The 26,430-nt window shown below is 39.2% G+C and overlaps 2 protein-coding genes across 3 annotated transcripts in view; one reads left to right on the top strand and one right to left on the bottom strand.

Annotated features, from left to right (window-relative positions):
• The window catches only part of timeout (circadian regulator timeout), a 6,173-nt gene extending 2,514 nt beyond the window's left edge, over window positions 1–3,659 (top strand). For both annotated transcript variants that reach the window (XM_022788968.2, XM_022788969.2), the window contains one exon: window positions 213–3,659. In XM_022788968.2, the coding sequence (XP_022644703.1) occupies window positions 213–3,428 (3,216 nt within the window). In that variant the 3' untranslated portion in view covers window positions 3,429–3,659. The remainder of the gene's footprint in view (window positions 1–212) is intronic.
• On the bottom strand, window positions 3,642–26,430 carry LOC111243425 (copper-transporting ATPase 2-like). Its single transcript, XM_086992820.1, has 22 exons — window positions 26,415–26,430; window positions 22,741–22,902; window positions 21,972–22,103; window positions 21,559–21,782; window positions 21,029–21,240; window positions 17,828–17,993; window positions 17,310–17,592; window positions 14,655–14,715; window positions 12,206–12,348; window positions 11,741–11,911; window positions 10,873–11,034; window positions 9,519–9,773; window positions 9,036–9,247; window positions 8,565–8,715; window positions 7,880–8,089; window positions 7,161–7,508; window positions 6,068–6,365; window positions 5,514–5,719; window positions 4,998–5,180; window positions 4,589–4,738; window positions 4,114–4,334; window positions 3,642–3,921 (listed from the first exon to the last, which is right to left on the bottom strand). Exons 2-22 carry the CDS (start codon window positions 22,831–22,833, stop codon window positions 3,876–3,878), a joined length of 3,927 nt encoding a protein of 1,308 aa, XP_086848946.1. The 5' UTR covers window positions 22,834–22,902; window positions 26,415–26,430; the 3' UTR covers window positions 3,642–3,875.

Raw genomic sequence — 26,430 nt, 5'->3', positions numbered from 1 at the left:
TATACTACTAATTTATTTAAATACTAAGTGAAATTATGTTCTATTTCTTCTGTCCCTTACGGAAATAATTTTTGTGGCCAAAGGGAAAAACGGTAGAATCTTTTAAATAACGAGTTTCGTTCGCATTTTTGGCCAATAAAAGCAAAGCAGTCTAATGTATTGCCACTGGTATGGAAAATGATAATTGGTATAGATTTTCATTTTGACCGCAGGCACGCAATATAAAGTCCCTCGGCGATGAGACTAGAGATTTAATCGTAGTTGGCGACCCGGCTAAAGTACTTCAATCAATAAATAATATGGACTTCGACCAGAAAAAAAAGTTTCGCGCTAGAGCAAAAAATCGTCGCCCCGAGGAATGTGCTTCACTTAAACGGCATACAACGCTAAACATCCGCATCTTTTTAAAAGAGTTTTGCTCGGATCTACTTAGTTCATCGTTCAATGCTCTGCTCCCTCAGGTGCGAAAGGCCATGACGAATGCTGGAGACACTGGAGATGAAGGCCACTACTTTTGGTTATTGGATTTCTTTCTTAAGTTTAACCGACTCACTGGATTCGACATTGCCCTAGTTTCCGAAGCAATTTCTAAAGAGACCTTTCATTTTGTGCAAACTCAAATGGAAAAATGTCACGAGATGATGACCACCGACAAAAGGAGAATTCATTTGTGGATGAGAAGGCTTCACGTCAATTTAAAGACCTTTTACCAGCTGCTAATGACAGTTCATGCTATGAATCGTCACAGCGATTCTCAAGTCCAGGAAGCTGCCAAAGTATTGCAGCAGCACTTGTTTTATCTTCCAGAGTACCGAGATATAGCTCTACATCTGTTACTCAACTTTAATGAGAGTGTAGCTCCGATAAGCTTCCTGCGTGATTTGGCTGTAACGGTACACATTTACTTACGTATGCTTCAGATGTATTGTGATGGAGGTAAATTAAAAGTTCAGAATATCAAGAAGAAAAAATCGAAGCCGAAACTCCCGACATTCGCTGACTTCACTGAGGAAGAACTCGACCAAAAGTGGCTAGATCTATCCCGGAAACTGACAACCCTATTGGATGTTAAAGATTCTATATTTGATTACGATATCCATGCGCTTCTTGAAGGATTTCATCAAGATGAAAAAACGTTTCATATTCACGTGTGCAAACATAAAATCGTGGACCTATTGCGACTAGGAGATGCATCTCAAGCTATTGGGTTGCTTAGAGCATCGAGAGCTCACTTTCTAGAAGAAAAGTGCTTTGGCAATGTATCAATGTCTATTGAAGCCGAATTTATGCTTTTGAAAAGCTTATTCTATGCCGAGAACTTTGTAAACATCAATCTAAACGATGAGTTTAACGATGAGAATGATGAGATAGACCGTATGCGTGATTTCGACTTTGAGGACTTTCTTAAACGCTTTGCTAATCCTAAGGTAATAAAGGTGTATGGCTTACTACTTTCGCACTACTCCGCAAATTCAACTGAGGTGAACAAAGTGTGCGTAAAAATGCTGCACCGGATTGCCTTCGACCTAAAGATGTCAGCCATGCTCTTCCAAGCGCATATTTTCGTCGTTTTCGATAAGATCCTTGAGGATTATTCAATAATACCAGAGGTTAATGATCTTAAAGAATTAGCTCGGTTCGCTAAATATATTGTGCAACAGTTTGTAGAGGTTGCTAAAATTAATGACCTAGCATTAGTTGAACTGCTGTTCTGGAAAACTTCTGTGGAGGCATACCAAGTTCAATACGGGTACAACGAAACAGAAAAACCCAAAACGCGTCCGTGGACAGAGGAAGAGGAGCTGGAGCTGAAACGTCTTTATGAGGAAAGCAACGGTAATATAGAGCCTGGCCAAGATATTATTGAAGTCATTCAAAAACAGTTTTCCAACCAGATGCGTACTAGAAGACAGATTATTATGCACCTTCGTATCTTGGGTCTTGTTGAAAAGGGTACGCGCTTCAAATCATCAGGCACCTCATCTGTTCAGCCCTGGAGTGGTGAGGAAGAACAGGAATTGCAAGAACTTTATCACAATTTTGCGACTTCAATTGATCCTCTTTCTCAAATAATGCTAAACATGACAGTTAAGAGGCCGAAGTTTAGGGTCATCGAAAAACTTCTTGAACTCGGTATTATACACGACCGAGCTGAAGTTCGCAAAAGACGCGTACGAAAGAACGGAGAGGTGATAATGCCACGCTCTATCAGGAATGAGCATGAAAGCGAGGAAAGAAACCCTGAATCTATAAGCAAAGAATCGATTAGTTCCTCTGATAACTTGAGTTCAGAGGATGAAGCTGGAGATATGTACGCAGGAACGATTGCTGAAGTGGTGCAGGAAAATACTGAGTGCCTTCAGACTGTGAAGGGCAACCGTAAGGCCGACGGCGAGAGTAGTAGTAGACCCCGGAGAAGACACAAAGTTCTAAAACAACCAAGAAGTATGACACGCAAAATTGAGAAAGTTGTAAATATAAAAGAGCTAAAGGACCTCCTAAGTAAGATGGTTCAGCAAAGACGAGCTGCAATCGACTGGGTCTTAGAATCCATACAGGGCGCTCTAGAAGAATGGAAAGACATAGGGAATGAAGCTGTGCCATTGGTGCCACTTGCCGAAGCAGAGCATGAAAGCCTTGAGGACGAAGAATTCTGCAAGCTTTTGTCGACTTTTGGGCTCGTTCCGCCGCAGGAGGGTTTCGAGCAATATTGGCGAATAGGAGGAGAATTCAGCCGAAGTATGCTCCTGTCAAGGCTTGAAGTCCTTAAGAAAGCTACGCAAGGTTATTTTGAAGATGGCATTCTTGTCACTACTGATGAAGAAGTTCCTGAAGAAATTCTTTCTGGACGAAGCTCTGAAGATTCAAGTAGGTCAAAGGATGGTAGTGAAGACGACACCGGAAACAGTGTTTCTTGCATCAAAGATGTACAACGATCATATGAACAAGTAAGAGAAGCCAAAACGTACAATAGGAAAAAAAACATGAGGCCAACAGCCGCAGAAAAAAAAACTGTCAAGGATTTGCATTCAATAGAGTTTATGCAAGATTCTAACGATCAAAATACTGACACAGGCCGCCAATCGTTTAGCAAACTAAAGGAAAAGCTACTTGACAATAACAAAAAAGAGTTATTGACTGCCAGCGAGGACTCTTCCACAGCATCCGTGTCGGATTCTGGAAACGGCATTCGAAACAACCAGGGGACTAAACGCAACTTCTCGAGTCAAAATTTTAGTCCTCAAAAAAGTGGCAAAAAACGACGGGTAGCAATTGTAAGTGATAGTGAACCTGAAGACATAGGAGAGGAGAGTGAGTCCAAACAAAAGCCCTCTCCTGTACATGAAAGTGGTAATCGTAAGCGTCAATCCTCACGGAAAATTAAAAAAAAAGTAGCAATCCTTGAAAGCGATGAAGATGATAATTAGCTAACAACAAATTTACGCTTAAACATAACCATCGAAGCCTCTAATCACTTGTACAGTCAACATGTTCCAGGTCAACAAACAAAGGACGCATTTATTAGATAAGCACTAAATCTACATGTGTGAGGCAAATTCCTTTATACTGTGCATAAAAAAGACATATACCAATGGCGTAGTTATGTGTCAAGACAAAATCTAGAAATAAAGAATATATAATTATATGTAAAATGGCAATGTTAGTTTTTATTTTTTACTTACATAGTAACTTGTAGAAAGGTAGTTGCATTTATACAGCGAAACTTGTAAACTTTGCGACAGTAAATCTTTACCCTTACATCTCTATTTAGTTCTTTTAAATTGACTATAAAATACAACGAAGTTAGAAAATGGGGAATTGTTTTGGACGCCCGCAAGTTGAATAACGCTATTGAAATTTAAATGTTTACCAGTTTATGCGTGTTTCGTGACTGGCTCACGAGGTCTTTCGAGAACGGCACTGAAACAAAGCGTGGGAGTCATTATTAATTTCACACTTGATTTTTTTACACTTGAAAGTTTTCAAAATGTTTTCAGTTCTTCTAAAAAAATCTGTCACGAAACAAAATTGTCCTTACATAAAGCAAATAGCCTTAAAAAAGATATTCATACAGGTGACTCGCGATAATATTACATTGGCTTTTACACTTACCTCCGGAGAGTAAGCGATGACAAAAGGACACTAAGGGACGAAGCCGCCATTGCACCTGCACCTACCCACGGTAACAATACCAAGCCAAGTGGCAAAAGCATTCCTGCTGCGAGGGGGATGCTTACTATGTTGTAGACTGATGCAAGCACAAAGTTAATCCGAATTCGATGGACCGTCTTCCGCGACAGGTCTATTGCGGATATAAGGTCTCGCAAGTCGTTCTTTGAAAACAAAAAGTAATTAATTTGTTAAGTAGGTAATCGTTGCATCTGGCGGGATTTCACAACAAACAAAATATTAGATTGGAAATAACAGGTGTCTCAGTAAATAGTCATGGTAAGCCACGTATCAGAAAATATAAATACTACATAACAAGCTAAGCACATAATCAGCGGGAAAGGCTTGTTTACATTATTTTGCCAACATCTTATACTCCTACTTTATACTCCGTTTTACGACTTCCTTAAAGTCTTACCCGGATAAGCACGACCTGTGCAGCATCAATAGCCACCTCTGTTGCATTACCCAATGCAATGCCAACATCGGCCGCTATAAGGGCAGGGCTGTCATTGATTCCATCTCCAACCATCGCCACTTTCACTCCTGAACGCCTTAATTCTTTTATCTGAAAACGTAAACAGCTATTTATCTGTAAACCCATACGACAACGTCCTCTACGCAAATCATATTAACGGTACAAGCAGAAACTGACTGTAATTTACTAATTGGTATCATATCTTTGCGATTATGAACAGCGAGCACACAACCTCAAAATACTTCAGAGTATGTGCATTTTTTAATCTAAAACTTTGAAGCGTGGGAATAGACAGAACTAGTCAAAAAAGGTACGATTTCTTTAAGGCACTTCAGCGAATCACCCTTACCTTCTCTGCTTTGTGTCTAGGTAAAACTTGGGCAATTACGTCGCGAATACCAACTTTCTTTGCAATTGCGTTTGCTGTACGTTTGTTATCTCCTGTTAATAGGACTACCTTAAAAAGTTTTTCCTTAAGGTGCGTCACTACAGCCCTAGATTCAGGCCTTACTCGATCGGACACTGAAACAACCTGATATTCAAAAGAAAAACAGGATATAAAGATTTAATTAAGTACATTAATTAAGCCCTATACTTGAATAGCGATTAGTATTTGGTCCTGAAGAGTTAGCTCATTCGTATTAAGAATCGAGGGAATCACTTAGATCCTAGCAGTCCTCTATATAATTTACATTAGCGCTTTTGATAGAGAAAATCTCTTTGTTTTAGAGAACAAGCTTTCATATTATACAGGCAAATTTCGAATCAGTTCGGTTAATACCAACCGATGAGCAGTAGAGTCTAGTTACTATAATCATTGAACCTTTGGCAGCATAGCAATCAAATTCCGATGAACTTTACGTACCGCTAATGCTACTCCATTTATCGCGCAAACAACAGCAGTTTCTCCTTCAAGTTCGCAGGTTTCGAGGGCCTTGTCCTGCGAACCACTGATCTTCACTCCGTGGTTCAACATCCACATGCGATTACCAACTAATACTCGATTAACTTTTCCCAGTCCCGTTTTTAACGGATTTCTTAGCACAGAGCCATCATCCTTAACAATAATATCTGATCCGAATCGGTAGTGTTCAAGGAAAATACAAAGAACAGGAAAAAAGTTAAGCGTTAAGTAAGTTAAGTAAATTAAGCATTTTTTAAAAGCAAACACTTCTTAAAAGCATTTTTGCGATATGCCGATGCTTGTTCAAAAACGACTGGGCTTAGTTTTTTAACACCATGGCCAAGGGAGCACCGTCGTCAACAAGATGGCACTACTATGCTAATGATGCTGGAATAATACTACACATATTGATCTGATGAATGCTTTGCAACGGAACCAAAAGTGAATGTAATCATTAACACGTATACCGAGCATCTTCCAACTAGCTCCAACTTTATGGAAAATCGAGTACCTACCTTTGGTTTCGTTTGGATATATTGTGTACGAATCATAGACGATTTCACACTGCAGGCCATAGCCTGGGGTTGCTTCAAAATTCTCACATCTCGGAAGCTCTTTTTCTTCTTCACTAAGTTGATCTACGGCAAAGGCAAAGATCGCCTTTCCGATCGGGTGCTCGGAGTTAGATTCGGCGGCTCCAATAAGGGCTACTAAAGGGCCAGATGGGACCACGGCAGAGAAATTGGTGAAGCTTGTGACTGATGCTTTGCCCTCGGTAATGGTACCCGTTTTGTCAAAAGCAATAATTTTTACCTGAATCGCGTTGCATGAACAACAGATAAATATGGGCAGAAAAGTCAAGTCGAATTATATATATATATATATATATATATATATATATATATATATAAGGGGCATTACTCAAATCATATGGAACTTTTTTAAAAGGGGTACAAGAAACCTCGAGGGCGGTGTTTTCGGACGACCAGTTATGTAGCACCACATGGTGAGAAATGGCACAAAGTGAAAACGTTTCGTAGGCCTCAGAAAGAAAAACAGAATAGAGCGCACAGACCTATAAATCTTTATGTTATGTGAATGCTTGTCAGGTGGGAACGTCGGCGCATCAACATCTATGCATTAAAGATGCTTATCATAGCGATAAATAATCAAGTCGAATTAGAAAATAATCCCCGAAAATACCAGTAATGTTGCTCATAATTTTACTGTCGTGAATTTCGACGAATTCATCTCCTTGTCTTCTGTGTTTATATATTAAATCATCCTAGAAAGTGGGTGGGTGACTGATTAAAAAAAGTTGACAAGACATATCTGCTGCCAGCATAAATGGGTTTACCAATATAGTAATAGCATAGCTCAATGCGCTGGATACTTTTGCATGCGGTTCGTTTTTAAACTTTGGTATTATCCGTGATAATCAATTTTACATGTTTTCACTGGAGCGCAAAAGCTCAGTAACTTTTTCGATAAAAGATTTGAAGCAGATTTCAGTATTATTGCATTCTACATTTATTGTAATGTGTTCAATTTGATTTGAAACATGCTAAATTTGAAACGAGTGAAGTTACCTCTTATGGCATACTTTACCTGTGACAACAATTCGAGCGGCTCTGCACCTTTAATGAAAATACCGTTTTTGGCTCCAAGACCAGTCCCGACCATTACAGCAGTTGGAGTTGCTAGGCCAAGTGCGCATGGACACGCAATACTCAACACAGTAATAGCACAGCGAAAGGCAAACTGCAAGGTCACCTCTAAGTCACTTCCTTCATATTTTCCAACGAACGAACGGATAATGTCAACCTTGGTGAAACCAATGAACATCCATACGCCAAGAGTTATCACACTCAACGAAAAAACGGCTGGCACGAAGTAGCCTGCTATCCTATCTGCCAACTGCTGAATAGGTGCTTTTGACGTTTGAGCTTGCTCGACCTGCAAATTATGACGAAGCTTGAGATGCTTTAAGTGATAGCTCTTTGAGCGCAATGTTCTAACATTGATATAACGTTATTAGTTCGTAATTATTAATGTGAAAATCATCGATCACCATACAATAGAGTTCTTGAATAGTACCTACATACGACATAAAAGTACTCGAAAAAGCCATACTATATATAGACATATTTGAAATTTTAATGAATTAGTTTAAGTCAATGACTAAACGGTATATTGGAATTATGATACATCTAAAATAAATGAATGCCACCAATAGTTTTAATGACTTAATTCCAACGATGGATTGCTTTTTTATAAACACTAAATTACTTAATCTAATTTATTTATATTTATATTTTCTAAGTTACCAGTTTGACTATTTGTCCGAGGGTCGTGTCCTGTCCCACGTGAGTTGCTCTGATAAGAAGCACTCCGTTAATATTCAATGAGCCTGAAAAAACTATATCATCAGGGTTTTTATCGACTGGTAAAGATTCGCCTGTGATGTGGGACTCATCCACTTGTCCATGGCCGGATACGACACAACCGTCAACCGGCACCTTTGCACCTGGTAACACCTGTAAATAAAGCGAGAATTGCTATATGTTATGTTCGCAAGGCGTTATGACGTTTAATCATAGCATACGCTAAATGTTGGATCAATTTCAATATGTACTTAAGCAAAATGAATATCCAAGCACATATAGCTTCCGTTAACGCTGAGAGATTAAAGGTTTTAATTATTTGAAAGTTTTATGAAAAATCGGCAGGACTGATGGAGTATATCGGTGAATCGTTGCAAAGCTGTTTTGAATAAGGTGTTTCAGTTTGGATCTTCCACTCATTTAGCTGATTAGGTCATGTTCATCTAAATTCACATTTAGAGCATGTAACTAGTAACGTTTGGAAGGAAAGACCCGCTTTAGGCTTTATTTGCTAACATTTGCTTTTATTCAACGAATTAGTAATCCACAAGACTGCACGTGCAACATGCTAACGACACCTTTTCGGTTCTTCGTTACAGTCAGCTTTCGTTTGACTAAAATCAATTACCTTGATTAGATCGCCACGTGCTACCAGTTGCTTGTTAATCTCTTTTTCTTCATGGTTCCCCGAACTGACCAGAAGTGCTGTAGTGGGTTCCAATTCAATGAGTTTTGTGAGCGCCTCCGTAGTGGCACCCTTTGCTACGCTCTCCATCCATCTGACGGGTACCACATTGTTAATAAGCGATTTAGCACAAACAACCGAAACGGCCATGGACTTTCTTGTTAACTATTTAAGTACACCTCCACTCTTGTAGGTCTGACAGTATACTTAAAAGCCATTTTTCTTCTAAAATTCTAAAAATCTATACGCAAACAAATTATCGTTGAAATTTAAATGGTGACGAGTTAAAAAGTGGGAAAATGAAAATGCCTTGTGTCATGAGAACATGGTTAAGCGTATAACATTAATTATTAATTATCATTGTTATTAATTAATCATCATCATAATTTCTCTTATTAAGTTGCCGTTGTACACCTTCCAAGGCAAAGGAAGACGATGAGCATCGGCACGGTGTCGAAAAATGTCATAGGACTCATAGACTGCCTTGTCGCCATCGCAATTCCGAGAACCGTAACTGAGTAGAGATATGAAATGGTTGTTGCCAACACGATAAGAACATCCATGTTGGCCGCACCATGTTGAAGCGAGCGTAGCGCAGGACAGCAGAAATGTCGTCCTCCAATAAACTGAGACAGCAATGGAAAGATGCAACGTGTGAAATGTTATGTTAAGGTAGCAATAACTATGCATTGACCAAGGGCATCAGTAATGACTAGGAAAGACAAGAACGGCCTGGCTTTATTTTTTCATCAATATATTTATATATAGATTATCTTGCGAAGCGTCATTGTATATAGATATTTATCACAACGCTAGTCTGTTTTAAATAACAAACACTACATTTCAATTATAAAGCCAACATGGTCTAACAAAGAGCCATCAAAGAGTATTCCTTACCTGAACAGGTGTAGCCAACGCAAAGAGGAGAAGGTTCTCTAGAGACAAACCTTCAGTAATCATCGTTTGCTTATGGCCACCTCCATTTTGAGGGGCTATTACCATGTAAAAAATCATGATTGCCATCGTTGGTACCCCGAATAATAACGAGACAAGGAAGGCCGACCGCCATTTCTCAATCTCGGAGCGATGGCTTAATCGATCCGCTATAGAGGTATCCGCGCTGGACGGAAGGTGGACTTCAAAACCGGCCCCCTATGAGTTAAAAGCAAAACCAAATCTACAAGTAAATTCTTGATTAGATTAAGACAACTTCAATGTAGGAATGATATCACGATATTTAACTGCACAGAATTTCGTACCCACTGAAGAGTAACGTATCCTAAGGCTTTCTCCAAAATACCATGTAAATACTTGTGTCAGAATTTTTTGCGCTGCATACATTAAAGAATGTAAAGCGCCACATAAACATTTGTTTAATATGAAGAACATTTACAGTAGCGTGTATTGGTCGAATTTATCCAACACACGAAAGACTCTTGCATCTTTCCACTGGCTAGTCTCGTCAAACTATTTTTCCTATGCTAAGATGGAGAGGTTCCCAATCGCACGATCATTCTTCACCTATCGCGTCGTACAATAGTACGAGCAGACCATTTGCCGTAACCTATCAAGCCCCACTGATGACGGAAGGTGCAGCATCAGCAAACCGAGCATCCATGTATACCAAACTGTACTCTCCTGAATATCTGTCCGATCCGTTCACGTCAGATTTGGTACAGGCCCTTCGCTTGGTCTGCACGTATGAACACCATGGCATGCAGCGATGACCTTTATTATTCGGCTTTTTTTTATGCATCCAGGTAAATAGGCAGGGCACAACATAGCAGCAGGAGTAAAAGCAGCTGTTGACGCCAGAAATTAATGGAAAGGGTGCTGACCCTTTCTCTAATGACTTTTTCGAGATATTTTTAGAGTTCAGCAGAATCGTGACCGATCATGGTCTAAGGTAAGGCATGCAAGCAGCTTGCTTGAAATGCTATTATTCTGCAACAAACACGTTGATACAGTAGTCACCTAATAATAAATCAGCACCATAGGGTATCTGTTGGAGCCGCATTTTAATGCAACCCGTTTGTGTATATGGAGCTACAACGAAAACCGCCACAAACGGAAGAGATTCATTTACTCGCATTTATTTATACATTTAAACTTCATCTTATCCATTATGATCGGAGCAGACGTTCTTTTATATGTAAATATAAACAGCCTCTATTTACGTAAGCAGACTTGGCCTGATCTACGATGTTGTGAATAGATCATGGAAGAAGAGTTTAAGTCCAATAACACTTACCTCAATGGCTTCTACAATAGCGCGTGGGCCAGCAACGTCACCATCGAACGTAAAAGTGCCCTTTTGGGTGCTCAGTACTACATTTGCGCTAGTCACTCCAGGAATACGAAATACTGCTTTTTCTATGCTGTTCACGCACGAAGCACAAGTCATTCCTTTGATCTGTATTAAGTTAATGTTGATTCTATTAATTACAACAACTACCATTACAAAAACACTTATCACGGAGACATTTTATTGTATAACGAGTAGAGAGCGTTTGGAATGGCAAGGTAAAGTAGCCCTTTCTTTCTTAATGCAATTTGAATGTATTTACTGCACGAAGCCATAAGTATGATATAATGACTGCATTTGCACATAAAAAGGCTTCGTCGACACTAACAAGAATAACTCATATGATATCTGTTATTCATACAAGATCTGCGTTCGACAAAAATCTTTTGCTTTTTAGTTGCAGTGAGTAGGAATATTATACGTTGTGTTGTTAGTTAAATTAAGGAGTTCTTGATAATATTAAGGTTTTTTGTGTTCGATAAAGAGGCGGGATTATCAGCGTAACATGGACGCTTTGACTACGTTCCTATAAAAACCTTAACTGCAATGAAAAACACTTCACCGTGGCTGCACCGTAGAGAAATATGTAGGACACTTTCTTTATAAGGACTTTCTGGGGAAATGTTTTCTGTTCTCTAACTACCGGGTTAAATGGCTGTCGACAGAGCGAGTGATCGCTTTTTTAATCCCGCCATGTAATATTATATGTCACAACACGTTTATTATTTCACTTGTCATCAACAGTTTGTTTTTTTCTTTTTAATTTTAGAAGGGAAGCAAGTTGCATAAATTAGACGTGCATCAATCGACTTACCATAACTACAAGTTGTCCTGGAGGGCACTGGGTATCGGCAAGTACTTCAGCTTCAAAACCCATTGAGTCTATGGCTCCTGCGATTGCATCTGGCGAAATCAGTTCAGGATTATATCGGACTTCGGCTTTTTCTGCCAAAAGTGCCACGAGGACGAAATGGATACCCCGAATCTAGAAATTAAATTAAATGCAGATGCAAGCACGTAGGGCATTTAGTACTTGTAGGAACTATGTTGGTAAAATCACGACAAGCACTGCATCTGACCGCAACAACTGCCCGCAAAGGAGATGCGCCTTTAATGTCCCCCTTAATCTATTGATCTTAATATGCTGACATGGTCTAACACTAAAAAAAGATTAAGGAAAGAGAAATCTATGAACCGAAACGAATAAGTGGGTAAGCTAGAGGATCTAAAAGGACGTCGTACGTTTTTTGCAGATAGCTTATCGGTCATTAAAAGTTACCTTTTTGAGGTTGTTCTCAATGGTGGACACACAGGAAGAACACGTCATCCCTTTAATGGTAAAAAAGGCTTTTTCTAGATTTGCTGCTTCGACATTGACTAGAGTATGGCGCGATGAGGCGCGGCTCGATTTGCTTAAATGCTCTGAAATAAGATATAGACGCCATTTGCTTGTTGTTTCATTACGTTTAATAGCGATCGTTGAAATGTGTACTCAGATGATACTTTCATTCATCTTGTCGTTGCAATGGGCTTCCTATGTCCAATGCAGAAATTTTAATGTCGATATACTAAGTTAACTTTGTTTTTTGATTCATGCGTTCCTATTTCTCTAAACACAGATTAAATGATAAGTTAACTTTAAATTACATTACCGTTATTATCTAATTACCACGAAATAAATAAATGGCAAAAATCCCACAGGGTTTGGATGTTTCCGCTTCTTTTGACGGTTCTAACACGAATATTAAGTGAAATTTGAGTTCATGAGAACTTGTCATTTATCGCGTAATGAATCAATAATTATTCTTACTGATTTAAAGGTTTTAATTTAAGGGTTACCCAAGGCACACCTAAGGACTTGCTCGGCTTGACGCTTGCATTCCCTCTTCAGAGAGGTCAGGTGAACCACGCCACGTGAACCATTTTGACCAGCTCTGGTATTACTCTTTTCTTTGCTTACTCTATTTAATAATAAAAATACTAATGAAAGTGCTTATGCAACTGGAATACGTACCTCCCTTATGAACAATTCAAAGGTACCGGTTAAAGGGCATGCCCGCTAGGATTAGCAAAGAAGATGCAGGACCTTTTGCAGAAAGCAATGGTCAAATTCGCATCGGCTTGGTCAAGCCTCAGGGCCGTTTTTCAAAGAAGATAGAAAAAACTTATTATGTGATCGTAAGATGAATAAGCATCAATCAAATCGCTGATGCAATTGTACCTGACTGTATTTGTCACGCAGGATTTGGCTGCAAAAATCCTTACGCTGCCTTAAATCAACACGAAGGTTTAGAACATTTAGTTAGCTTTGTCGACATCGCGTATAATTTAATTGGCGCTCAGATGGAATTTTCCGTACTCAATCGTGAGACAAAATATAGAATGCTATAAACAGAAAATGCTTCGCATGCAAGTGCCTTCCTTGCTTTGAAGTTTCAGTCTTCATATTATATGAATGCATATATGAAGGTTTTTCATGAAGTAAAGCTGGCTTACATTCGCATCATATAGTTTCGCCGTGAACCGAAAGGTCTGTGCCTCGCATGGTAAAAGACGTGCAGAATTTGCTCTTTTTGGCCACTGCGGGCGAAGTCTACCAATGGAGATAAAGAGAGCAAAGTATGTTATCCAAGCTAGGTTACGTCCATTTAAAAAGCTTTTTTACCAGTTTTGGGTAATGCTAAGTAAGCGACAATTTAAATCCTAGTTCAAATAAACAACGAATGTTAAAGAGTATTAATGGTGCTTAGTCAGCAAGTGACCCGCTACGAGTGTTGTACATTGAAGGTTGGTACAACACCAAAAGAGACATTACGTGATAAGAGCGATTTTATACATCGCACGTATCCGGGCCTTATGAGTCAACCAAATACAGCCCGTTCTCGTCGTCAAATTTTGCCCGCCTCAACACAACGCCCATTATATCCATTGCGCATGGCAGAAACTTTATACGTACTCGCATCTAGTTTATTCGGTCTCAGACGTACCAGAGTCTTGAACTTCTTGAAATTTAAAGCTGATTCTACGTCCTGTTCTCCCTTTGCCTGTCATCTTTGGTGTTTGAATCAACAAATTACCTCTTCAAAATTAGACTGTACACTATCGCAGGCTGTGCGAAATTGCCGAAGATTCTTAAAGATAACGATCGTTAAAAACGACGATGTCATATATTGTTCAAGAAACCATATCGTAGAAACGATGCCTGTTTTTGAATATGGTTATTGCATGCGTCTAACGCATAGGTTTATTGTGTACTCAAGGTTAAATCCTGTAACTAGATAGAAATCCTATCACAAATGTGGCCTTATCAGAAGAAAGGTAAAACGATGTGCTTATTTGCCCCACACGTTTTTTATCTTTTGTACCCGTGAAATATTAATTCTTATGCGCTTTTCTTTCGCCGCTTATTTCGACCATTTGCAATACGAGAAATTCTAAAATGAAACTTCGTTTAACGCAAGTCTGCTTTGAGGGTCACTTTAAAAACAGTCATTTTCATAATGAACGGTCACCTCACTTCAGTGTTAGTTCAGAACGATGTCAGTATAAAGGTGCAAGATATCTGGTATTCCATGGAAAGGCTTACAACATAATTGAAGTAATATCTATTAAAATATGAACATTACCGAATTTACGCCATTTTCTTATGGCAAATAGAAATATATAAAAGTAGGATTTATTAAATACAAAATACGTAACTAATTAGTAATATTGTTACAAGTGCTTACCTATCGATTTCTGGAGAGCCAGTTCGAGGCTCCGTTGAGATGAATATGAGCGAGTATCGTTCTGGTGAAAAAATAGGCAAACAGTGCAATCTATTTAGCATCTCCGGTGGCTACGCCTAACACCTGTTTATGAAGCCTAAGTTAAACTTCGATTAGAGAAAATAAGGTATCAAATATCATAGATAATTTATTTTCACATTGCACAAATAACCTCTGTGGATGTTGCTAGCTCGAGGCAATGCCTCGGCCTTATAGGCGTATCGGAGAACATATCTTTGAGCGGCCAATGGAACGATCAAATGTGTTTCTCTAAAAATCCTACGATCCTTTCTTGTCTATCAACTAAGATACCATGTCTTGTCAGAAATTTTCAAGTGTAATACTAAAAAACTCGCTAATCAGTTTTTGTTATGGGTTCCAATTGTCAAGGACCAGAATAGGTGTTAATTAAAAAGGAAGAAGTACAAAACAACCTCCACTAAGGTGTTTGTTTTAACGATGTTTGCCTTGTTATGGTCTAACATTGTCGCAAAGACGTATAACTTTATTAAGCCCGATAGTCCTTTCTGTTGCATAGCCTCGTTTATTTGATGCATTTGAACCTGTTTTCCTGGAGCATTCTCCGGTATAAATGGCCGTTTTAGGTGCACCAAATCCATGATCGTTTTGTTATGAAGATATGCTTATCGGAGCTTAGGCTTATCTCCCGAAGCTGCCAATTCTTTTCTCTGTTTGATTTTGACGCGGAGGTGCCATTTTCTATCACTTATGACGATTCTGCTACGAAATTGATTATGGGCGCATGTTGCTCAGTGCAGGGCGAGGTACTGGGAGCCAGTAAAAAGCCATACTTTCATGTGCTCGTTCTTTTCGGTATTCAATATTGCCGAAAGTTCTCAGCGCATCTTTTCGGCCGATTCACGGAATTATTTATCACTTGCGGTTCTCATGGGCCTCGTATGAGTGACAGGGGGTGGGTTATATTCCTCAGGCTCAGGATTCCATCCTTGAACATATCAAACCACATTCAAGCAGTCGTTTCAAGTAAGTACTTACTACGCACGAAACAAATATTCCATGTTTCTTAACTAGTTTTCTAACTTTTGCGAAAGGCAAAATAAGGTAAGTGTGGAAAATATGCCCTTTTAGCTATAAACATTCATTTTTGGAAACTAAATTTAAGGGAAAAAGATACTGCTTACCACCAGAAAATTACAACTAGTTGAAAGCAATTGTCTTTCGATGGTAAGTGAAGGTAAATAAAAGTAAACTAAAGCCCTTCTAACAACCTTATACGTAATCATTTCTAAGCAGAAGGTCAAAAGCAACTTTGGACACATAATCATATGTTTTTGGCAGCACGATTGAGCAGCAAACAGCCTTTTAGAATAGGTACCGGGTGTTTTGTAACAACACGAACTTACCTCTGAGAAGCATTTGTTTGTCTTCTTTTAGCATTATCAGTTACGACTTATTTATGGGTATAGCATCAAGAACTTGCTCGTATTAAAAGTCTAGCTGCAGCAAATCTTGCTGGGGTTTCTCTAGCATACCTATGAGACGACATGGTAACCATGCGAGCAGTGATCAGCCTTTAATAATAGGACCCTACATTTCCAAATCCATTTTGCCTTTCACCCCTAATTCCCTAAATCTAGAAATAACTTGTGCCAATTTAGAACAGCGTGGCAGCGTGCATGCTGGCTATGGTTAGCATGGCAACACGCTCAAATAGATGCACGTTAGTCAGACTTTTGAGAAATTATCTACTCCACCGTGCTGATTAATTGAACTGATTAATTGAAAATTAAAAATAAAGCAATTATTTTTCGTTTTTTTATTAATTCATGGGGCGCTCAGGGTGTTGATTGATCATATTTTTCATAATTTCTCAACATTTTCATTATTTTTCAACACGCATCCGGCACAAAACAACACAGCCAGAGTGGCCTATAGAAAAATCTTGCGGATAACAATAAGTGCTTCTACATCAACATGAAGAAGATCAAGAAATGACAGTTTAAAAAGATACCCCTCAGCCCAAAGTTAAGCATGATCCTTTAGAAGAAAAAAAATTCGCGTTTACTGGGATAGAAAGTCGTATACTTTGGGAAGTGCTTGAGAGAAGCCTTGAAAAAAGTCTCAACAAGTATCATTGTATGACCCAGCTGCACTGAATTAACAATATTGTCTATGAGAAGGAGATCCAATAAACAGAACAAAAGCCATCTTTAGATGACCCAGTTACACCGAGTTAACGATACTGTCTATCGGAAGGAGATCCAATAAACAGAACAAAAGCCGTCTTTGGATAAGTTTCAGTAGCACACTCTTCCGCATATATGATATTTTTCAACCTTGCGCGCGCACAGCGTGATCATCTTTTCTGATCACTATAAAACGAAATTTTTGTCAATAACCTTTGCGATGAAGGAAGTCGAGTTACAATGAGACTAACTGTACAAACTTTTCGATAGCAACCCTGAGAAATTCGAGCGGGATTGGGTAAACTAGTGAGAGAAAGGAGAAGGCCGTAGAAAGTTACGGCAAATACACAATACAATAAACTGTAAAAATTTAAATGAAGTACTGCATTTTTGTTAGATATAAAAACGTTATTATTTTGAAACATACCAATAAATTATTACTACTAACCTTGGCTTTTAATAGAGGGCTTGTTTCATTATTATCTGGCGTTACTTTTTCAGTTTCGCTAGCAAGATCGTCGTTTTTTTCGCCAAGATCTTCAATTAGAGAACAGTTGTATCCCAGGTGTTCGACAGCTTCACGAATATCTTCGGCTTCTGTCTCTTGTGACAGAAAAACAACGGCGGCGGTGTTCAGCTCAAGTGATACCTTTATGCCCACTACACCCTTGTGATAGGCCAGTTGTTCCTCAATGTGACCTACGCACGACTGAGATGACATTCCGATGACACTAAGTTTATCAAACAATAAATATTTATGCCACACAGCAGAACAGAGTTAGGGCCGTACAAATACGCATAGTAACATAATAAAACGTATATAATACAAATGACCAAAGACCAAAAGCTTCAAATACATAAAAAGCAGTGTTTCTAATGAAAATGATTGTAAATCTATATAGCTATTAAAACAATGCTACGATAGCTACTTGAAGGTATGTAGCAGTTTAGTTTATGAGCGCTTACCGGAAAAGAGCTGACTTAAGCTGGGGTGGGATTTCCAGAGTGATTAATTCGCAGCTATAACCCGTTGCCTCAATATACTCTTGAATTTGCAACGGCTTCAGTTTATAGTCGAAGAACGATACCGAACAGCTTTTCTCACTGAGGGACACTTCTACGTGGTGCACACCTATTTAGTTAAATAAAATATCAACAAAATGAGCGAACATCAAAACAAACAAAACGAATGCCAAAATTTACATTTGAACTTGATATTCACCTGCACCAATTGTACCCTATATAATGATATTTTAATTGCACGACAACTTGAACCACCTTTGTATAAGATCGGCCTTATGCGCTACGCAATCAAAAGGACGAATTACCGCCATTAAAGAATCGTCGATAGAGACAGCAGTATTAGACCGAACAGTTGCACCACGGCCAACGATCAAACACTTTGTTAAATAATTTCTAGCAGCATAGACCCTGAAAGGCCAACGCCGCCCGCGAGAATGACCAAGGAGCTTGCCGCAAGGCTGGAGAAACTAACAGTTGTGCTATGAGAAGACGGCAATTCAGGCACATTCCTTCATTGAAGAACTCAACAATAGTCTTCGTGTTAACGAAGATCTGAGCAACTAGTCCAGTGTTTCTGTGCATTGTTTTACAGTGAAGAGCAACAAACCTTGTTGCCCTAGTAGAGGCAATCTGTTTGCTAAAATCATAAGATAGGCGAACTCACGCTGTGCTTCGAAACAGTTAGCGACGAAGTCTCGCAGCAGCAGATATGTTCAGCCGGCTGCTTCGGAGTTAATGTACGTGTTAGTGAAGAAGATTGTTAGTGAACTGGAAGCACTATCTTCTTATTCTGTCCCTCCTCTGATCATTGCTGGCGGCGTCAACGCCCGTCTCGACTGAGCAGACTTGACCGTACTACGACCCTTGCTTACGACGTGGTTGCAGACCATAGTTGCTGGGTAGTTAATCGACACCGACTTCCCTAGGACATTCAGAAAGTTGATATATTTACGACGAACCTAACCACGTATAGGATAAAGCTTCAGAATGACAATCATTCACTGTCAAACGGCGTAAGCATTCGGCTCATATACCTATGGCGATTGACTTCGCTCTCTAAGTCGCATTTGCGCCGACCGTCACACGTCAAGCTCCTGACACCCAAATATAGACAAGCTCTTGGAATGTACCCACGAAATTCTCCTTGTACGTTACAAGGTAGATACCGAATCTTTTGCACAGCGGGCACTTTAAATTTTTTAATATACAGTATAGCCCTTCTGTCCTCCACGGCACACGCAGTAGTTCAACCAACGTTGTAGCCTTACGCTAAAAGTTTAGATGGCGATCAAACTTATGGTGGAGGTACGGTCTGATTCCTTTGCTTCCTGTTTTAAAACGATCTGTCGAAAGATGTATGCATCATACAAACAATATCTTAAACGGCTGGACACTCACTTTATCGCCGCTAACGCATTAGGGCAGCTCGGCGGCTTGCCTGATTAGTTCTATGGTCCTCATAAATCACCTCTGCAGCCGTGCTGGACGGCTCTGTTCAATAAATGATTACATACTTATACACTCCCACCCCAGAGGATAGATGCTATTCAGCTAAAGATTGCCTGAGGCATGGGCGATCGAATCACGCCGATACCTTAGCGAGGGATAGCGAACAAAATTGTTATGGGGTGCTACCTGGCCTTCTCGCTTTGAGACTGGACAACAAGTTAGAACGCATATACGTTATTACAACCGAACAATACCGGCTCCAAAGAGAGCCCTCCACGAAGTAATGTGAAGCATCCTAATGGCTAACGTCAAGAGGGTACTGACCACGTCGCGTTATTAGCTATACGCGGTGTTCGTCGACTTCAGTGCATTCGACTCGGTGCCCAGGTGGTCACAGTGACCGAGATGGCTGTCTCTATGAATGTGCTTAGCCTTCTCGAATGGACAATAGGAAAATTGACGACGAAGTGGCCGAACTCCCACCTTTTACACAGACTAGGTTTGACTAAAAAGTACAACCTAATTTCACTCCATTTCGCTGCAGAGCCTTTCTGATTAAATAAGAGGAGCCAAAAAGTTAAATGAAGTTATCCTGTATTTAGGCGACTTATTGATATAAAGGTTGAAAAGGTTCCAAGCGCAGGTAGCTCTAGCCCGACTCCACGAGACGGTGATGGATTTGGAGCTTTGTGATGACAACGAAGGGAAGGTAGCACAGCTTAACATTTCGCCAGGATGCCTCTTGTCTATATAAACAAGTTTTCGTTGCTGGAATTGCTCCTCTCCACAAACGGTAAAAGTTTTTCTGGATAGATCAGTGTAGAAAGGCAGTATTGGCCGGATAAGCGATCAAGGCGCCTCATCGCTTGTCCCTTGCAACCGTTCTCAAGCTTGTTCGAAGGTAAGTCTACTTTGAATGGATGAGATACGCAAGACGGTCCTACAATAAAGAAGCTTGAACAATTAAACCGCGTCAAAACCTCCCTTTTCAAAAACCTCACTATACATAGTGACCCGAAATCGTCTCGCGTCTTTGCTAGCCGACGCGTCACTGTCGTCCGTTAATTTACGTCGTCATTTTGAACTCCAAGCAACGAAAACGTTAGAGATTGACCCTAAAAACTAAAAGCTAAAGTTTGCGGAGATCGATGGAGACTTCTTTGTTTCGGGTGCGATGAAGAACACCGAATGGCCATGTATGAGTTCTGCCTTAGACTCTGTAGGAAACCGGGTTCCCACGAGCTTAATGATGATTGCAAATGCTCCATATGCTAAAGAAACTGTGATAAATATCATGCCGTTCATTGCCCTGGTATCATTTTTAAAACATTTGGCACACATCTTATTTTTATAAACTTAATAAAACCTGTAAAACCATATGACGCAAAGTGTTTTTAATGGTTTTAAATGTTTCTAGATACATTAATATTGGCATACTGTGTCGTTGACATGTATATATGAAGTTCTAGACTACTACTAACAGAGATGAATAAACGAAAATTTTATCTAATTTGATTAAAGCAATGAAATGAGAAAGATGAGGCGCCGAAGAGAAATAGGTTCTACGTTTTCCTCACCGATAGCATCAAAAGGCCTATAGAATAAATAAATATGTCATAGTACTATCTCTGTCAAAATAAATGGCATCAAACACATGCTGTTATATAACGTTACATCCTATTTAGCTTATCCTACCTTCCTTATCGACGAGTACCCGCTCAATCGACGTAGCACATATTTCACAGGAGAGGTCTTTGAGATGGTAGGTGACCTGCGAAAGGGGGACGTTGTCAGGTAAATTAACAACAAAACCCAACTCCCCAACGGCCACAAGAAGCTGCTCAACAGATGCAAGAGTCACCTCGTACGAGACCGATGCCTGATTCTCCGTCAATGAAACCTCCACCCTACGCCACCATCGATCAAAAATGTCATTAGCGCGCGCACATTTAAGCATATATTATTAACGCAGACATTATTTCTCGAACAATTGGTTCGGTTTCAAGCTCCAAAATAAACACAACCGGTTCATTAGAACAACACAACCATCAATTTATAGTAATACTCTTAATTACAGTACTTAAAATTAGGACTAAGTGCACACTAATAACATGGAACGGATTCTAGATTACGTATGATAGAGTTTATTTATATTTTCTTCACATTTTCTACAAATATCATAAGATTGATACTTCTGTTTGGACAGCTATCGTATAAATGCGTACTTGTAAACTCCATTGATGGCGCGTAATTTTTCGTTTACTTTTCGAACACAATCGTTGCACATCATCCCTCCAATGAGTAATGTTACATCTCGGATTCCGGCCCCCGTTGGGTTCATCACCGGCTTAGCACTGAACCCAAGATTGCATACGGTACGTACAATCTCGGACATGGACAGCTTGTAGAAATCATACTCCACCGACGCCAATTGAGTCTCGAGGCATATCTGTGCAACAAAGCTTAGTAAAACACGCATTCTGAAGCCTGAACTAGCTGATTTTTAGAAAAAAAAAGCGGCTTTGTAGCACACGCTCTACGTGTTTAGTATAACAATAACTAGTTCGCCTAAAAACGAATTGAAAGTAAGATCTAACATCCCAGGACTGCATATTTTTATCAATGTAGAGAAACCCACTTGGACATTTTTGACTCCATGGAGGTCGAGTAGCCGATTCTCAATAATTCTAACGCATGTATCACATGTCAAACCGCCTAGTAAAAAAGAGCTCTTTGTCGTGTGATTACCGTCGCCGTGCTCTCCACCCATCTGAAAATGCAATTACGTAAAAGAAAAAGGATAATAAGCAGAACTATGTGGGACAAGGGGCTATAAAAGCAATTCTTTTTCTTTTATAGCACGGAAACGTTCGTTATAAGTTTCGATACTGTCAAGCTTTCAAAATAGTTTACATACAGGCAGGTCAGAAATTTTGTGCTATTCGCGTAAGTGTATTTTTAGCTATGACCTTTCGATCACAGTTTCGCCTATCTCGAATAAGTTATATAAAAGCAAAATGATAGCAAGTTACATCTTAGGGAAGTTATTATACTGAGCTACATGACATGATCATAGTGAGCAGGGGTTCAATGGCTCCTACGTTTAGAAACCGGGTGCCGTCAGTTCTAACTTGAGAAGAAATTGACAGAATTAGGTGGTCTCGGAGTACAACTTAGCTCGGTAAGAATACGTACATGCAGCAAGTTAAATTACGACATCGTAGTTGTTGTAGCGTACGCGGTTGTTGTCAACACTAGGTAACACGTAGTTGGATTTAAATGTTTACGATTTTATCGTTGAATGGATCGTCCGGACAATACATTGCTATCAACATATATACCGCATCGCAAATAATCATTAGAATTAATTAGGAACAATTATTAATGCCAGAATAATGCATACCCACGATAGTTATAAGGGCTCCTGTGCAGTCGTCTTTGGAGAATGGTGTACACATTGCTACTTTTTCTCCTTTCTTCATGCACAAAATTGAACTCATTGATGTACTAGTAACTTGAGCACCTTTTAAAATCCGACTTGACGATGCCCAACAAACCTTTATGTGGACCTATGGCAGACGAACCATAACGTTTAAACTGTTCTACTTGCTAGTAAATGGTTATTGGCTTCTCTAATCATTCATCCTCTGAGCTTAGTCTAAGAAGAACAGCATTTTCCCATCAGATTTACTTATTCGCACGATACCATTAGTTGCCCATATACTCCCACCTTGAAGTCATATTAGGGCTATCGATATTGCTACTTCTAATTGGCCCTTCTTCCAAAACACCAATGGGTTGTAGTAAATTCATTTTGTCTATAAAACAAATCATTCTTTGACGAATGGAGTGGCATCATTTGAACACGTAATTCTTTTTTGTGATACGAATTGCTTCCAACGATAACGTTAAGCAAATTTAGCCTATACAGATCAGCTTCTATATCAGCGTATTTGTCAAGACGGCCCGCACAGACTCGAAACTACGTGAAATGAATTAATCTTTGAGAATGTATCCACGGAAGACATCTATATCCTGGCCCATATAACCGCGCAAGGTGTTGAATAATTATTTACAGTTTATTTTCATCCAGGATCGCGCTTGTATTATTTTACATATTGCTTAGTCCGGAAACTGAACATTTGTCTTTAGAACAATAACAGGTACAACGTGAGGCCATCCAACGACAATGCGGTGCCCTAGCTTAACTTGAAACAAGCTAAATTGTATTGTAAAGCCGCTTAGTCATCTTCGTTTCTCTGTGAATGGGCATTTGACAACATCCGGTTCCATTCGTAGACGTGGAGACAAAGAAGCTAATAAAATATATACACATATCCAGGTAGGAGCTTTTATGTCAAACGTTATTACAGAGTTGGTCGTTTGTTTAATCTGATTCACTAACCCTAAGAGAACACTTATGTGGACCCAAATCATTACTTACCTATGTAGCGTGTATTGAAAACTCGATAATAAGCATATCGTAGACTGATTCAGGCTAGTTTGAATTGAGTTAGATACATCTACATGTGCTAATGTTAGGCGACAGTCGTTTCGAGGTTCGCTCCTGTCGACCATTGATATATAGCGAGATGGCCTAACAACTGAACTAACCCAATTGAAATGCCAATTAAATAGCACGTGTAGACCATATAACTGTCTTGTAAGCATTCATGATCTCTCTCTGAATTTCACAGAATCACAGATGTAAAGAACTAGTTATAAACAAAAGACCATTGATTAGCTTCGTTCTATAACAATAAGTCAAATCTTTTCCATTTCGCAAATGCATAGGCAGTGAAGGCACTTGAATTCTACCATGATAAACGCTATGTACCTATCTATGCAGTGAGTACAACTGTGCCATTTATCTAGCCAGTTGTCACTGTCACCTGCTGAATTCTTGAATTTTCCAATCAGCATGATATATTTACCAAGATTTTGTATATTTAAAAAATACTAAATGTTTATTTGGTTATTTCTGGGCTTCATTTATCAACACTACACCCCCGAGCTTAGAGATGATGAGTCTTGCATGAAGCCGCTCGATGTTTTCTAGTAAAATAAAAAAGAAAAACGTATATTAATTATAGCCGGCAGCTTATGTCGGTGTTTAACTCTACGATGATCTTGGGGCATCGATCAAATCAATTGGCGACTCTCCCTTTAGCTGCAAGAATAACACTATGTTGTGTCATGTTCAGCACGCACATAGGGAAAATTACTTCATTTCGGACACGGATCAACGCAAAAATAAAGAATACAACAAAACCGGCTTCGGAGGCAAATAACATGTTTCGAAATTACACCAGCTTGAGCCAGTGACACGAATACACCTCACGTGTAGCACGGAACTCCATATTATTACTATTAGATTGTCGCAGAGAAGACTGATGGCGGCAGATATCCTATATGTTAATATTTTTTCAACAAACATTGAAAACATTTTCCGCTTCGACTCGTCTGGACAATTCAATCCGTTTTATAGAATAAGACACGTCTCATAGAAATTACCGCAAGCAATATCTTAGTATATAATAATCTTCGCTTACTAAACTGAAGCTAACCAAGGGCAAAAAGCTTGATGTAGTATGGGAACTGTAACAAACGTACGTAACTTGAATTTTAAACAAATTAACAAGTCGATGAATGCATTCTATTACAGCTGACAAACAACATACAAACATTTCTTTTTGCTTCACATTGTATCCATGAATCTACCGCATTTATTGTGAAACCCACAGATTAGGGGCGTATTCTAGTGCGCATAATGGGCTAAAAGACGTCAAAAGCCTAAGCCGACAAATAATAAAGAGCTGCTTCAATATTGTAATCGATACTCAACAATAATAAAGGCTTTGGTTTATGATAACTTCCTATAGATTTACCCGCTAAAAAAAGAGGTGCATTTTTTGGGAATAACTACAGCCACGAACGGGGGAGGCAATAAAAGGACGAACTTGGTTAAACAAAGAATCTACTTCACGACTACTTAAAATCACTTTAAATCTTGTTCAAGGCGTATCTAAAGTCACATGTTCGACGAGGCTGATTTCGGACTGCATCCGGCGTTTATCGCACCCGTTTGGGTGTGGGTGCCTCTATCACCAAGGGCATAATACTTAAAATTTGTATGATGTGTTCATTGCTATATTCTTGTCGTATTAAGTTTAAAAACAATATAGATTCATAAACGATCGTCCACGATTTTTTCAAGTACCCCTAAAAAGGATTTGTGTTCCACGTGGACAGTTGTTTTAAATTTACGACTGTACAAGGAATCTCTACGAAGGGACATCAGTGGTAATAATCACGTAGCTCTGCGTACAGACAAAACACTTGGGTTTTCCTATTGAATACCTGGCAGTACAAAGATTTTACGCAGAATGTCAAGCGGTACTCTAGAATGAGTGATTCTCCGTTTTTCTACCGAAGTTATCGTATCTATTCACATAAGTAAGTAGTGCATTGATATTTTCACGGATCATTGCGCCGCTACTAGTGGTGTCGTAATTTTTAAGGTCAACAACGATCTTTATCTAGGGCAACATGTACCATTAATAGATAGCACTCGTGGACATATACCAAAAAACTACTCTTGTTAGTTCAGCAAATGTAAACGGGACAGAAAATTAACGTCTTAGCTAACTACGTGCGCACGAACAATGCTGTCATATGATTTAAGACTCTTCGATTTCGCCTGTAAAAGAGCTGATAATTCGGATTATTATCCATCTACACCATTCCTTCTATACAAAACAATTACTTTTCTAGAAGAGATTACTAAACATGATGTAGTTGCACGCGCCCTCTTAATTGATTTCCAATTTATATTACTCTTATGAGTCATTAAACGGATGTCAAAAAGCTACTCGGGACAAAAATAAGCGCTCCACGACGGTACAAACTAACGCCGACTTTCGATGCAGGTACGACATGCTAAGTCCGAGCACGAAAAGCCCCGCTATAAAATCACCGCTAAAAAGACATCCCGTCAAACCGTTACCATCTTTCATTGTATATATGTATATATATATATATATACATATATGTATGTATGTATGTATGTATGTATACACACATATATTCCAGTTTTT

The sequence above is a fragment of the Varroa destructor genome, unplaced genomic scaffold (assembly GCF_002443255.2).
Source record: "Varroa destructor unplaced genomic scaffold, Vdes_3.0 BEIS01000001.1, whole genome shotgun sequence".
NCBI classification, from domain to species: Eukaryota; Metazoa; Arthropoda; class Arachnida; order Mesostigmata; family Varroidae; genus Varroa; species Varroa destructor.
Note: the sequence above shows the minus strand (reverse complement) of the source record. Positions and strands in the feature narration are given on the sequence as shown.